The 16,250-nt window shown below is 47.7% G+C and overlaps 1 protein-coding gene across 5 annotated transcripts in view; it reads right to left on the bottom strand.

Moving 5' to 3' along the window:
• Positions 1-14,775, bottom strand: part of FLVCR2 (FLVCR heme transporter 2) — a 41,499-nt gene extending 26,724 nt beyond the window's left edge. For 3 of the 5 annotated variants that reach the window (XM_037394699.1, XM_037394702.1, XM_037394700.1), the window contains exons 1-2: positions 14,176-14,775; positions 625-766 (exon numbers count right to left, since the gene is read on the bottom strand). In XM_037394699.1, coding sequence (XP_037250596.1) covers positions 625-766; positions 14,176-14,670 — 637 coding nt within the window. In that variant the 5' untranslated portion in view covers positions 14,671-14,775. The remainder of the gene's footprint in view (positions 1-624; positions 767-14,175) is intronic. The other 2 variants (XM_037394701.1, XM_037394703.1) reach the window with 2 other exon arrangements.
• Positions 14,776-16,250: the final 1,475 nt, after the last annotated feature.

The raw sequence follows: 16,250 nt of genomic DNA, 5'->3' as shown, positions 1-16,250 counted from the left end.
TGTGCCTATTAAAAAAAAAAATAAATTACACAGAGTTCAACAGACAAGCTCAGCTCTCCAGTGAGCATGCCAGCATTTCATGTTAAAGATCTGGCTTCCACTTCACATGTTAAGCAGAGGAACTGTACCTCTGGTGTCCGGCTACTGCTCTTAATGCTTCCTTCTCTCCCATTATAACTGGTAACCTTTTTTTTCTCCTGGGAACAGCTTGTTTCTATGATGCCATATAACCTGCCCATTTCTCCCTGCCCTTAAGAGTTAGTCAGATCCAAGACATAACCCAAAGCCCAGCACCCTGTTTGCAGGCAAGAGGACTGTGAACCTTTGAAAATTTCTGTTGGCTTTTAAAGGCCATATTCACACCAGTGTTTTATTATGCAGGTAAAGGATGAAATGAACACTTTGGCAGGCTCACTCACAATCTCTTGTACTCCCTTCTGCATTTGCTGTTCATCAAAGGCTTGAAGCAGCAATAAATGATATTGCATGACCCTGTCAGCTGCATGCTAGGAGACATCCCCAGATGACCTCCCCAGCCCATTTCCTAGGACACAGGCCCCTCACACACAGAGGCTGATTTTCTCAGTCCCACGTGGTTCCACGTGCATGCTCCCACCTCCTTACCTATAATGACCAGGATGAATAGGGCTGTGGCCACACCTGCGGTCATGAAGAACATGATGCTGATGTGGTAGGCCAGCTTCTCCACATCCTCCACATTGGGAACCAGAACTGGAGGGACCAGAAAGCCCACAGCAATGCCGAGCTGAGCAGGAGAGAAAGAGGACATGAAGAGGTGTGACATGGAACCACAACACTGCCACCAACCCACAGCCCAGCCCCCTGATGCCCAGTAAGGGCTCAACTGAGAGTAATCCAATTTCACAACCAAGTTGAAAGTCTTCTTTACCACCCAACAACTGAGAGATAAAAGCCAGCTACCCATTGCAATTACGTCAAAAGAAGCACCCCCTTGCACTTGCAACTGTCAGGATATTCAAGGCAACTGTCAGGATATTCATTCATATTACAATGGAATTGAGCAGAATGAATACCTGCCTCCACCAAGATGAAGGACTTGCTTCCCCTGTCCTCCCACACACATGTATGTTCCTGTCCATACACACATCCCACTCTACCTTGCACCTGCTCTGGTGCTGGCCTGATCAACTGGTAATCCAATTTTGCTCATCAAAAACGGCAGAAAACAAGACCATCAAAACTCACCACGATTCTTTGCTGGGTTAATGTGTTAATTTATTAATGGGTTAATTTATTTTCCAGCCAGACAAGCGCAACGGCGGAGACAGAAACCTGCTCACTCCTAATGAGGGAGATATTAATCTGGTTCAGCCACTTTATGACGCTGTTTCTTAATGAGCCCCCTCCCAAGACAAGGCTCACCCTGTGACCAATAGGTGAACCTAGAAAAACATCAAGGTTGAGAGCAAAGGAAGCACGACGGCATGTACCCTAAACATGAAGATTGTGTAATGGGGCTTGGCAACTGCACCCGGATAAAATGCTTGATCTGAAGGGCTGCACAATGAAACCCCTGCAGCTCTGGCCTCCACTGTGCTAAGAGCCCCACACGTCCAGCTGGGGAGCCCCTGCAGTGGCAGCTGACACTTTAGGGAGGACATTAAGGCTTTTAACTGCACAGCTATTTCTCTAGGATAGTGACAAGGAGCTGCAGCAGCACAGATTTTGCCACACTGATAAATGGGACTGACAGTGGCACAGACCTTCAATGCCACCCTCAAATGGGAGAGGTAACAAATAGCTACTTTGGTGCTTATGAGCACACCTCATAAAGTGAGTCCCAAAGTGCACTCAGCACATTCATGCATAATCTAAACACAAGGGGAGCCTAAAAAAAACCACTTCCCTCCACCCCGCTTTGTGTTCCACTGTTTGTGGCTGCATTTTAATCATCATTTGGTTCCCAAGCACCATGTATTTACCTGTTCCCTGGCCCTGCCCAGCAGTTGCAGCCCTCTCAGATATCAGAAGAAAAGCCATGCTCAAGCTCAGCTCTTGCTTGCTCTTAATGCTCTGCACACTCACCCCGGTTTAGGGCAAAAGCAATTTTTTGTTTCGCAACACCCTCATTTTTGCTATTTCCTGATTTAAGTCTATGTCCGCTGTTGTGGACAGTGACAAGGCACACACAACAGCCTCCAATAGATGGAAGGACTGAGAAAGCACCCAAGAGAGATACCAGATGGCCATGCAGCCATTTTCATCCTTGCCTGAAAAGGAGATTTCCAATCTCTTTTGCAGACTGTACCATTTGCCTGGAGACAGAAAAGCATGAAGAGTACCAGAACAGCGCTAACTGAACCAGTACAGTCTAGCAGCATAGAAAAATCCCACCCACAGTAGTTATTCATGCTACACCAATACAGCCTCTATAGATCCGCTGCCCTCATCACACTAAGAGAGGTGGTAGGAGAATGCAAAACATGGAACTGAGGATATAGTCAAATTAAGCCCACTGCATTTACTACTTCCATGTAAGAAACATTAGATCAATAGGAATCAATTAGCACCACCACGACCTGTTGTCCCAAGATAATGGACTTGAGAGGATACTGTTTATGCCTCAGTGAGGACTGAACAGCAGCACGACAGCACCACTAACCAGCTGCTGCCCTACAGAAGGATTCTGCAGTGCTTGATGTCTTCGTAGTCCCTGGAAAGGGTCTATTACTCTACAGGTACGGAAAGCAAAGACTAAGAAAGGCAAGGAGCATGCTGCCCATGAACCACAGCCAAGCATGCCAGCATACAGAGTGGAACGACCCAGGAGCCCTGTAACCCAGGCACAAGTGCAGACACGTTGCCTGGGCTGCTTTCCAGCAAAAACTCCTTGTGCTTTCTGCATGCTTTCTCTGTCATATCTCCTCCATGTTTCTGGGATGCCGATGGACTTATTTTGGAAGGTCTACTCACTGGCCAGGATCAAGATCAAATACATTTCAGAACAAATACATTTCAGGTACCATATCTGGTAGTTGGGATAAAAATCAGCCCTGGAAAACTCTCCACAAATTCCCTCCCTTATACATCCAGCTGGTGGATTTTTGAGGCAGGAAGAATGCTTATGTTTCAAACAGAGCTATCTGCTAGACTCAGACACCCTATTTAGCTTATGAACAAGTAATTTTCAACCACGTCTGGCCAAACTTCTGTGTCAAACAGTGCCCTCCACTGGGACCTGGAACAGCCTGGGTCCGGATCAGCAACAGGCATCTGTGCCGAGTCCATTCTTTGTGCTGGGACATCAGAGGGAGCCGGTGGGAAGAGTCACCAAGAGATCACAGGTGTGCCCCACTAGTTCAGGGCACTGTCAGGAATGAGAACATTCAGGGGTTGGTTATATGGACTGAAGACAGACATAAGTTGTGCTGTCCCAGATAGCAAGTCAGGGACTGAAAGAGCTTAGGAGGAAATTTAAGAGACCATTAGAAGGCTGAACCTTCCTAACACCCACACAGCACAGGCAGCCTCTGACACAGGACTAAACTTGCCAGAGCTCAACTTTGTGCAGATGTGGCCTATCCCCAGCCTCTTGTCACAGTGAGTCACGTCTGCTCTCCTCTGCACTGCCCACTGATCTCTGAGGTTCACTGACTCCCAATAAGCACAACTATCAGCTAGCTTAGAGGCTTCAAGCCCTTATCTTCATTAAATTGCATGCCTCCTCCTCCTCTGCCCAAGGGAAAGAAGCCTGCAGCTGCACAGAAAAGGCAACTGCACCAAACAGATGTTCAGAGAGATCACCCCTAGAGGGTGGAAGCCGGTTTGTCTCTGCAGCATGTTTGTTTTGCCCTGCTTGTCACCAAAGTGCAAGCCTGTGGCTCTGGCATGCCTGCTTAGCCCAGGACACAGCCACACTGGGCTTCACTCCTATCTCTTTATCATTCCCAAAGGTCAAGGGAAAGACTCTCAGCATTGCTCCTTTCCATTCAAGGGAAGAGTCCTACTGGGTCTTATATACCAGGTCTCACACATGCACCTCCACCTTTCACCAAATAAGGTCTATAAATACATACCTCCCTGGAAATTGCTCCTTTGTCTTACCAGCACTTCATTCTTGGAAGAACTGGGCAGGATTCCTGTCCTAGGTGCTTCTTGGCTTCCTGCACTCTGCAATCACATGCTAATTCCACAAGGTGCTGAACCATAGTGAAACAAGAATAAGAAAGGAGAGATTCAGGCTTTATTTAAGTTTCTCCAGGACCAAAGTAAGGATTCCCTTGATGTACCTAGCAGAGAGGGCATTGAGAATCTGTTTTGCAAATTGTTCAGAAATCCTTTACTGGGTAGTCACATAGTCATCACTTACCCAAGAGGACACTAACTTACTCAAGCCTTCTTGGAAACTGCTGTTGTCTTTTCAGAAGATCTGAACTATTTCTCTAACCATAAATCAATGTTTTGTACTCTCCCTTCCCCTCCCAAAAAAGGAATCACTTTTATCCCTCAGGAGTTTGTTAAACCCTTGAGAAGGACTAGGTGATAGAGGGGAAAAAAAACCCCAGCAGTCATAGCAATAGGAGCTACATTTTGTATTTCAGAGCAACTAATGTTACTCATCCTATGAAAATGAGGCTCCTCGACTTGACTAAAACTGAAGATTTCCTGAAGGATAATCACAGACCCTGGATTGATTATTCATACCATTTTTAGCAATGAAGCCAAGCTCTCAACAACACAATGAGTATTATACAGCGGGTACTTTACCTTTCCCAAGGAGATCTTTAGCCTGGTTCTCAGCAGGCTAGTACCCACATCACCATCAGCCAAACAGACAGCACTGTAACCAGTTAACCAGAAAATTTAAAGATGTCTTAGCAAGGGAAAAATAACTTGTCTCCCTTCATACCTATCACATCATGGCTAGGAAAACATAGCAACGTGAAAACAAGGTTGGTGCTGTAACAGTGTGTGCTACCTTCCTCACAGAGACCATCCATCAGTCATTACAGTTCAGGGTGCAGTCCCTCTCACCAGCATACAAATTAGCATCTCCAACTTTTGTACAGGCAGAAAGGTTTCCAAGACCTATATAGATAAGCTCTAGTTCCCAAAATTTAGCACATCATTCAGCATCCCTACACCTAAAACACACAACACTGTCTTGATGTCCAAGAATCTGTCCTCAGGAGCCAGGCTGCTAGCACTTTATTTCAAGGTGACTTTGGGGTAATTTTTAAACATAATACCAGGGAAGTCAACAACTACAGCAGAGTGCACTGTTCAGATACCTTATTCTTTAAAGGCTGATAAAGAATTGAAGGAATGCATTTCCTACCTGAATTTTGTCAAGGACCAATCCCAACAACAACACCATATTCAAGATTCAAGCGCAAAACCAAGAGCAAGTGGCTAATAAGATGGTATAAACGTACCTGAAATCTTGAAATGGAAAATGGGATGTCTAATTTAAGTTTAGCTGTTTGAATACGAAGAGTCTGCTGCAGGAAGATAATCGGTGCAGTATCAGCATAAAAATAGTAAATGAATGATCAATGGAGGAGTGGGTCTCCACCTCAAAGAAAACTAAGAGTCAGCAACAGGAATACAGAAGCCCTATAAAAATCCATAAGTAAGCACAAATATTGACAGAAGAGACCACCAAACCCAGAAGGTCAATTAAAGTGTTAAAAGATAGAAAGAGAGAGGTACTGCAAAGGCAGAAAAATACTACAGTGAGAAATTTCGACAATGCCCTTGCAGGCTAAGTGACAGGGGTGATGCAGAGACTGCATTTTTTGATTCCATAAATACTCTTTTCTGAGGATAACCTATAAGAGGCAGCACAATTTGTGATTTAGACCTAGAACAGCACAGTGTGACCACAATCAATATTACAGAACAGTTCTGCACTGCACTCAAATTCAGCTTCCTTGCAGCAGCAACAAAAAAACACACCCTCCAAAGCACTATGGCAGTATTTAACTCGCAAGAGGGAGCTGCCTGAAAGGGAAAAAGCTTGTTAAAATGAAATTATTAAACAAAAAAAAAAAGCCAAAGAAATTAAATGCTTGCAAGCACCATTAAGGCTGTAAAGACACTGCATCAGAGGCTCAGTGTAAGCCTAGAGAATATTAGCAAAAGATTTTAGAACAGACTAAAGGAACCACAGCTGGGAGAAAAAAAACAACCAACACACACACAAAAAAAAAAAACCAAAAAACCACCAAAATAAAAACACCAACCACCATCCAGTTCAAAACCCAGGCATTATTCCTTGAAGCAAAGAAAAAAAGAGAGCAAGCTGGACCAGACTAAAGTAAAACCATTATTAGGCAAAAAAAGGCAGGGGAACAACTTTACAAACTAAGTCAAAACACAGCAAAATCAGGAAGCCTGCCAGAAAGTCTGCAGGGCCAAAAGATGATCACTGTGGAAGGAGAACATTCAAGAAAAAGGGAGAACTATATGAAGTCTTGCACCCGTGTTCATGACACGATATTTATGGGAGATTTCTGCATCAACAGAATCTCTTCGCATGGCAAAAATCTGAAGTGCTATCAGTGGAAGATCTTAATCAATTTATTTCAACTGATTTCATCTATGAGGCGTCAGGACCAGAGGGTATTCATCCAGGAGTAAAACAGAACAACTCAACAGAAACCCCATGCTGCTCGCTCACAAACACACCAAACTGCTAACTCTGCTGTTACAAATACTGAAATCAGGAGGGAGGAAGGGAAATGTGATGCGAAGTTCCAAGAGGCCCGGCACAGGCACGAGTGCCAGGAAACCCTGGGGCCAGCAGCATACTAGTTTGGCCAAATGGACAGGAACTATAGCAATCAAAATATTGACGTTTACGCATCGATAAACACCATGCAACAGGCTTTTCAGACACTATGATTTCAACACAATCTCAGCAAGTTCCCAAGCCAAGACTTCAGAGAGTTAAGAGGACACACTCTTTTACTGTCCTTCCCTGAGCACTTTTCACCTGCTCTCAGCAAAGAGAGCCCATTGCTTTTGTCAACACACCATTGGAGCTCCTCTACCTTTCCACTCCCAGAAGAGCGTCTTTTAACACTCATTTTGACTCATTGATCACACCACCACCACCCCAGATCAGCCTGGAGAACAGAAATAGAAGAATCTAAAGTACCCACTGCAAACCTCTCTTTGAAGGACATTTGTGAAACTCCACCAAATTCAATGTTTTAAAGCATGAATAAAAAACCAATGCTTCCCTCCTGGCAGCCCTACACTGAGCCACACACACAGTGCCACTGCCAGAAGTCTTCTGAGGGTCACACCAACCGTTTCCCTCCAGGGCCACCCCTCCATTTCTAACAGAGCCTCCTCCACTGCCTCCGAAAGCAGGGGAGCAGAAAGATTCACGTAACTGCTGGAGAGATGCAATACCAGTCTTGAACCATTTACTTACAGAACGCACAATGCTACCTCTAATCCTCAACACCCACATCAACCAAGGAACACAGAGATGAAGAATGCTCTAGAAAACCAGAGGGACTACCATGCTTTGGAAGATAATGACTGACATCATCATTTTAACAAGTCGGTCCTGCTGTACACACTGATGTCCGTGTTTTCTGACAGATACATCTAAGTCTACAGGGCTTCACATTTTCAAGTTGTTGTTCTCCAGACACAACAGTAAAAGTGGTTTGGGGTTTTGTTTTGTATTTTTTTAATTATACTTGGTTCTAAGATAAGTGGCTTCAGATACCAAGAGCTTAGAAACAAATCCTGTTGGGATTCCCCAAATGAACGATGAGAACTGACCCGACAATATTATCACCAGGGAAGATAAGGTTCTCAGTGAAGAGTAGGAAGCCTGCACACTGCAACTGCTGTCCTTCCAGAAACCTCCATCTCCGATCACCACTACCACAATAGTTTGTCTCTCCAAAAATCTTACAGACAAAATGCACAAGCCAAGTACAGCAACGTCTGTGCTGTTCAGTAACAGCTGAGACTAGATCAGGGTGTCACAAAGCCCACACCAGCTACCCTGTAACACAAACCAGTGCAAAGATGCAGAACATAACTGGTAGCGGCAAAAGGATACATCTGACAGGTGGGAGGAGGGGGAAGCTGCAGAGTTTGCTGGATCTGAACAATGCACCTCTTGTTGGAGTAAGAAAGCCCTTATGAAGGGGAACAGAAGGGCTCTCCTCACTGCATTGCTGTTACATGTATGAGAGGGGAACTCTGAACCAAGGTCAAAACACACAGGACCCGTGCCAGATGCCTGTCCGACAGTTCTGCCAGCATAATTAAATGCAGCAGACCTGGATTTCCATTCACTCACGGAACCCCTCTGAGGAGGTACCTATTCCAAAGCCCTGGGCAACACAGCCTCTTCCTCTACTCTTGTCTGCAGGACAAAGCTCTGCCCTGTGGTGCGCCCTCCTTTTCTAACTGTAGGTGCCTCCCACGCTATAACCATGACGTTTTTACAGGAGCAGCTAAACTTTCTGACCCTACAATTCACGTATCGCAATCTGCAGAAAGCAGACAGCCACCCCCTTCTCACACCCTGACTCCTATCGTCAGCTTCCCAGTCCTTTGCTATCAGCACAGGTCCCAGCTGCCTTACTATATAAAATGCTACAGTAGAATTGAAAATACTCAGATGAAGAGCTGTGTAAAGTAGAAGCTGACAGTTCCTACCCAGCGTATTTTTGTATGGATTGCTGTCCAGGATATGCTTCTTCCATACCACTGACAGCAAAACTAAAAGAACCTGTGAAATCCAAATAGTCAGAAAGTCAACATACGTAAATGTTTGGGAACCAGTTTAGTCACCTTTCTTGCAGTGTTTTAAGAAGCAGAAAGGACCCAAGTTGTGAAAGGAAAAATTGTAGTCCAGGCCTTGTGACAAGATAAGATAGGGCTTAGGCTCTTTTTTACTCTCCCACTGATGTGGGAGATAATGTATTTTTTCAAACTGCACTTGCACAATTAAAGCTCTTCTGGAAGCAAGGCCAACTCCCTTCCTCAACACACTTCTGCTTCTGTGGCGTCATCTCATACTGCTTAATATGATGAAAACTACTTCTTCATGCAAGTCATTCAGGGCCTCTCAGCCTTGAATGCACCTTCCCCCAGTTTACTGGGAAAAAAATGCAACGCAGCAAAACAACAGCAGTAGATAAAAGAGTAAAGCTGAAGGGAGGGGTTTCAGCTCTGACAGATACCTCAGCTGCTGCTGGAATCCTCAGTTGGGATGTAACACTTTGGTCAAGGACTTATTACAGTCATCAAACATAGCCATCCCCGAGGGGTCCTGCAGGGGCAAGTGCTGAGGGTGCCACAGAGCAGCCCCTCCCAGCAAAAACACTGCAGCCATTCATTTAACTCCCATGCAACTTCCACAGAACGTAACCCAGAAGCCTACTGCTTCTGTGAGAGAGAAGGGGGAGCTGCCTTTGCTGTACGGCTGGGAAAGGAGCACCAGATAAATGAGTATAAAAAGTTCATTTCAGGCTCCAGTGTCCATTTACAGAAAATTAGGCATTCCTGAGAAAGCCACGTTGCTATTTGGTCAGCACACCCTCCCACAGTAAGCCACATCCAGGATCTCGGAGAGCTGGCCACACAGCACTCCTTGTAATCCAACTGCTCTGATGCACCCTGCCCTTCTTTACAGGGGAAAGGATCCAGGGCTGGAGAATGTCAACCATTAACTACTGCCACTACCAGCTTCTTTTGGTTCCTTGCTAAAGTCTTCTCTATTCTAATAGCTAAAACCCTAGGAGATACAGGGCCAAGCTACAGAGGGCTGTGAGGCAGACCACCACCTGCCCTATTTCTAACAGGGACCAAATCTCATCTGAAGACTTGGGGAACCTCCAGCAGGGACAGAACAGCCAAAGAGATCTAGAAGTCCACTCGAAGACAGGAAATCCACAGGTTGTGCTCCATTTCTACACCACTTCTTAGACTTTCAGATGCTGGCTTCCCTGAAGGGCAAAAGGTACAGAACAGTTAGCAGTGAGGCAAATAGCAGCACATGCTCAGCACAAACAGCACAAAACCAATGGCAATTCAGGTACTGCAGACCAGATTATTCAGCAACACCCTCCCACCCACTACCCCATGAAGACTCTTTCCCCCAGTTCACAAGAGGAAAGGACCCATCAGGAGGGAGCACATTTCAGGGTTTATAATCCAGTTTGTCCACTTTAAAAGCCATCATCTAATCACTGCCAGACTGATAGCCCCATCAGTCTGCAGATAGCACCTCAAAGCTCTGCCTCAGGCTGTCTGTTACGGAAGCCCTAAATGTCTGAAGTCACATGCCAGCTGCATCAGAACAAGGACCAGAACATCAGTACGGTGCTGCATCATTTTTCCCCCAGAGGCAGAGTTTCATATGAAGCTGAAGGCTTCTTTCCTCCCAAACCACACCAACACCCTTCATCAATCCCTGTCAAAAAGTGAAGAGGCAAAACTGCAGCAGAAAGATCATCTAACACACCTGCATCCTCACTCCCAAGCCCATCAGCTGCTTGTTTCTCTTTGTCAGAATGGCACAAGCCAGGAACAAGGTCTCTTTCAATCAAAAAAATTACCACCACTGGTGGCAATACAAGGTCACAAACACAGATGTTCTTTCATTGCCCCTGTGCAGCACAGTTACACACTCCCAGTTACTGCATGCCACCCATGTCCCTTGCCCACCAAGCGACAACAGGGAGATATAGCGGTAAGAATGATGCATGAAGACGCATGGCCCAAGCACAGCAGTCCAGCACACACCATGGAAGCTGAAACAGAGAGCTGGTTACCTGGCCACCCAGGCTCCAGTTTATAGATCTCAAAAAGCCATGAGAATTTAACTCGTTATCTAAACATCCCTCACCACCATGTTAGTGCTGTCATGCCACAGCACCGTGTTTCTTCATCTCCAAAAGACAGAAGAGCAAGTATGTCAAAGGAAGGGCAAGGCCTGCTGCTCCAGCAAGGACATACTCCTGCAAATGCTAATACGTCAGCATTTCTTCCCGCTTTGGTCCTGTCAGCAGAGAGGACAAGGGGACAGTTTCCCTCCAACACAGAAATCAGAAGCCCGTTTGCTCCAACCCGTCAGGTCTGAACCGTGGCCCTAAATAGGGAACAGCCTGATGAATCAATACACTAAATGTATGGCCTTACACAAACCGCTCTCTCCTGCCCACCTCTTGTGCATGGGAATCCATGTAGATGCCCGGCACCAAGCTCCTCCACAAGTGACACTACTGAGAATGTAGCGCACACGCTACTACTAACAGCTGTATTTCACAAGCGTGTCAGACATACTCAGCCCAATATTCAAAACACATCTGAAGGACATCAGTGAACTCTCCAAGACACTTCTGGTCCCTTACCCTAGACTTTCAGCCTGAGGAAAAGACCCCATGTAGATTTTTCCTAGTCTTTTAAGCAATGAGATGCTGGTAATATTTTAGTAACACTAACATTTTAATGCCAAATTATCCAACATGCAAGTAAACGTCATTCTACACCTCCCCATAGATGCACAATGAAAAAGAACAGAAAACCCTATGCATCTCCCTGTTAAAATGGGGAAAAGTAAAATGTCATAAAAACCAGCAGCAGGTAAACAAGAGAATGTGATCTCTTCTTCCACAGGTGTTGATGCTCTTCTCTTCTAGAAGCTCTCCAGCTTTGATTCAGGAGTGCTCAATCTAAGCCTTCTTTGCACTTCAGATACCACAGCCAGCACATGACCAGAAACAAGTGAGGAGAATCTGATAATCTGCTAGGGTTGGTTTGTTTTATAAAAGATATTTCATACCCAGTCTGACTGATTCAATGATTTACTCTCCAGGGCTAACTTTGAACCTGAAGGTTACCATCACTCAGCAAGCAGCAACGGCATCCTGAGGAGACATCACCCTGGCAGGTCCTCGTGAACCAGCAGGCAGGGTTCTCCTCGGGACAGTGCTGCTTAAGTGCTGCCTAAGGCTGAGAGGGTAGGAGCAGAAAGACAGCAAGTGTATCAGAGAAGCAGGGACACTGCCCCACTCCTCCATGTAGCTGGCTGCAGTTCTTGATGTAGAGGGACACTGGTGCTCGGCATTCAATAATCACCGTCATGGTAACAACTCACGACAGAGTTTTCCACCCTGATGATTTGTAACTGACGTGGCAAGGAAAGGAAAACTGTCATACAGCTGCAGAGGAATGAGCATAGGGAATAATTTGCCATACTGGCACACTGCAATTACAAACCCGCTATATTATATCCTTTGCTAACACTCCCTAAAACACAGTCTTTAACTGCAGAGTCAGGATAAAAGGATGCCTCTGTTTCTTCACCCCGCTCAACATCAACAGCAAACAAAACAGCTACTTTTCACTCACTGTGATTACGCACCTCAGGACCCTTGACTAAGGGAATTAATAGGTCCTTCCTATGGAGTACACCCTGCCTTAAGCCACTGCCATTTCTGACTTCTCCAATTCTCTAAAATGAAAGTCTGGGCTTACAAAGCAAAGACTATGTACTAAACTGAGGTCTCATTGCCATGTCATTTCAACCCCCAGGGCAGCGTGCAGAGCACCAGTGTAGCCAAAGTTTGCTTTTCACAACCATTATACTAACCCACTCCTTTTAGGACAATGAGGATACCACACAGGCATATAGCAGAGGCTGAAAACCTCATTGTTTGGATTTCTTACACATACGGTTGAGTTACTGCACCTAAACAATCAAAAAAAAAAAATCTGACAGCAAAATGCTCAGTTACTTATTTACTCCTAAATCAGCAGAGTGCTCATGCCAAGTTAAATGCCTTCCACACTAACTCATTTAAAACACATAAAAACCAGCCCACTAGGCTGGGTGATAAGAGCAAAGAGTAAAGTAGATTCATGCAGAGAAAGAGAAGTATGCTTCCTCTTTCCAAAAGATGTAAACCATGCTTCCTCTTTCCAAAAGATGTAAACCAGTCTCCTTAATTCCCTAGTGCTGTTCCACAAACTTCAGCTCTTCAAGTACCGTCTCCGAGTATTCACCTCTTTTTGCCTCAGCAGTATTTAAATAAATACAGAAACCCAGGAATGTGGGCAAAGGAGACCTCAAACCTACTGCACACAGTTATCTGTGAGGAAGGACCACACACTAGAAACTACCCAAATTGCAAAACATTGCAATCCGAATAGCAGCCACACACAGGCTGAATCAAGGATGGTCCAGGATGGTGCACAGATATATGCAGGGTAGTATATCGGGTCTCAAAGCAAGGGGCACAGGTCCAGCCTAGCAGCTAAGGCCAGGTTCTGCTTGCCTCATCTCTGCGTCAGCATTGCAGAGCCACACTTGCTTTGCTTACGCCCCATTGCATCACACTATTGGCCTGTCTGCTTCATGCAACAGGGATGAGTGGGTGTTCTGGTGCAAGGGTCAAGAAGCTCTTTTCCTGGTCCTTTCAAAATTGTGGAAAAAATTATCTCCTCTGAGCACTAGGTGGCTACAAGAAAAGCCCACCACAGCTTGAGCAACTGCGGGCTGCTGGCCTCCCTGACCCACCTTGATACAAGAGTGCTCGGGGAGCTTGCCTCGTCCTAACCTGATGGAAGGTTTGTTTCTTTCCAAAGCAACTGCTTGTGGAAACTCTGTACCTACTTTTTAGCAGGTATGATAGTGCTTAAGCTCTTTTTCCCCAAGGCTCAGTCACAAGAACTCTTTTCAGCAAACAGCTAACCTCCTTCGTCCCATCTTGTCGTCAGTGGGAGGATATTGCAGTGTCAAGTCCAGATGCCACCGCAGATGGGAGGTTTACAGGAATCTCTGCCTAAAGCCCATTGCCCAGCACCACACATTCCCCTCCAGTCCATCCATGGTTCCGCTGAACCAAAGCCCTGGCCTGGAGATTCCCACACGGAGGAGGAGAAGGGCAGCACTGGAGAAGACCCCCAGTCCACACACTCCCCAGAGCCAGAGCCGTACCCAGCACCCACGCTGCCCCCAGCCTCGCAGCCTGAGGCCCCGCTGCCCTCGGTGTGCCGGCCCACCGCCAGCCCCTGCTGCGTCCCTCCAGGTGCCGGAGGAGTTTCCCAAGGGGAATTTTGTGCCTGCGCCTCACGTCCCCGCTGCCGCCCTCCAGGCCCTGCCCGTCTCCTGCCGCCCTCCCCGCCTTGGCTGAGGCCAGCGGCCGTTACCTGGTTGCCGAAGACAGCAATGGAGCAGGCGGTGGAGACCTCGCGGGGGCCAAACCAGACGGAGGCGATGCGTGAGGGCATGCCCAGGATGAAGACCTGGGCCAGGGAGCAGATGACCTGCCCCAGGACGGTGACGGGGAAGAGGTGCGGCTTCAGGCTGCCCAGCTTCACCCAGGCGCCCAGGGCGTTGAGGGCCGAGCCGGCCAGGGCGATGAGGCGGAGGCCCCTCCTGTCCAGCAGCCAGGCAACGGGGAAGAGCAGGGGGATGTAGGTGAGCATGTAGCTCATGGAGAGCCAGTTGATGGCGAAGGCGCTCACATCGTAGAAGCGCACGAAGATGTTGTGGATGCTGCCGTACTGGATCCACTGGAAGGCGTTGCACAGGGAGTAGCTGCTGAAGAGCAGCAGCACGGCCCAGCGACGCCGGGACAGCCGCACCTCGGCGCTGACAGCGGCGGCCTCCCGCGCCGCCCCGGCAGGCTCCTGCCGCACCATGCCGCCAGCGCAGGCCCCCGGCCCGGCCCGGCTCAGCCCTTCCCGGCCCGGCTCCGCTCCTCGCCGGCACCCACCTGGCCGGGAAACCCCGCCCGGCCGCCCCCGCCGCGCTCACTGGCTGCCACCGCGCGGGGAGGCGCCGCCACCGCCCCCGGCCCGGCCCGGCCCGGCCCGGCCTGCCCTCCGCCCCGCCCCGCATGGGGGCGGGAAGCGCCTCCCACCGCCCGGGGGCACGGCCGGCCCCGCCGCCGCACCTGTGGAGCGGGGGTAGCGGCCCCGTCCCCACGGCCGCCGCAGCCGGGCCTCGCCGAGCGGCCCCGGGGCGGGAGCGGTTGGCCCGGGGCGGGAGCGGGAGGCCCGGGGCGGGAGAGGCCGATGGACACAACCGGCCCCAGCCCCGTGTCCTGGGTGCAGGCCGTGTGCCTGTGAGCAGTGCCTGACCCAGCCAGATGCCAGGGTGGGCACCCGGAGGATGAACCTGGGTTTCATTTGAGCTGGCTCCCGATTTTTTTATTACTTTTTTTTCATGGCATGGCACACTACAAAGTGAAAACATCCAGTGAAGTCAAAATCAAAACATCTCAATGCAACTGAAGCAAAAGCCAAAAGTGATGTTTGTTTTCATCCTCATGGGGATCTTGCGGTTAATGAGTCAGCTCTTGTTTTCCTCTTTAGCAATGTACCACACTGATGGATTCCTGCCTGGAGATCACTTATGACCTGCAGTTCATTTAATTAACATAGTGTTATCTGAATTGTACAATTACTCGGCATGAGCTTTAAAATGTGGGCTTGGTTACATGCTAGCGCTGTTCAGCTCTCTTCCAGCATTGAACATACAGCTCAAAGTTCACTTGGAAAAATGGGAGCAATGACCTGTCTTTGGGATGCGATACTCCTGAAACAAAGGCTGGGGTCAGAGAATGAAAAAGTGAAGTTTCTCAGGCTTGTATTTACTTTGTGGAACGCTGTCCTCAGCTATCCACCTGACTACGGCCAGGAGCAAAAGTAGACACTTTAGCTTTGGATAAATTATTCCCAGAGGAGCAAATTCAGTGGTTCTTGCTGTATATCCTCCCAGAGCTCACTTCTTGTCACCCCCTTGTGTTTCCTACTCCCAGCAGAGTGGCAAGGAGCACAGCTGGAGACAAGCAGAGCCAGCGCAGCCTTCCCTATGTGCTCTGCTGAAAGCACCGCAGGGCAGAGCTGCAAACCTTCCTACTCCCCCTCCTCAGGCCGCAGCTTTGCCAGCAAACCTCCAGCCTCACCTGGGATGCTTATGACAGTACAACATAACCATAATATGGTCCTTTTACATAATAAACAGGAAAGGCAAATTCAGAAGCAAAAGCCAGAAAAGAGGTTTTCAGTCCCACTTATTATTAGGTTAGGTACCCGAAGTTACTCCAAGTTCTGTCCTGAGACAACAGAAAGAACAGGAATTTGTTCTAATAGATTTGTGATTTAAATGTATCAGGAATGCAGTAAGCGATAGCAGTACAGAGAGTGCAGAGGTGAAATGGAGCAGGAAAAGGACTGTCATGGTTCAACAGCTGCTTAGTCTGAGAACTCTAAGGATA

The sequence above is a fragment of the Falco rusticolus genome, chromosome 7 (genome assembly GCF_015220075.1).
Source record: "Falco rusticolus isolate bFalRus1 chromosome 7, bFalRus1.pri, whole genome shotgun sequence".
Taxonomy (NCBI): Eukaryota; Metazoa; Chordata; class Aves; order Falconiformes; family Falconidae; genus Falco; species Falco rusticolus.
Note: the sequence above shows the minus strand (reverse complement) of the source record. Positions and strands in the feature narration are given on the sequence as shown.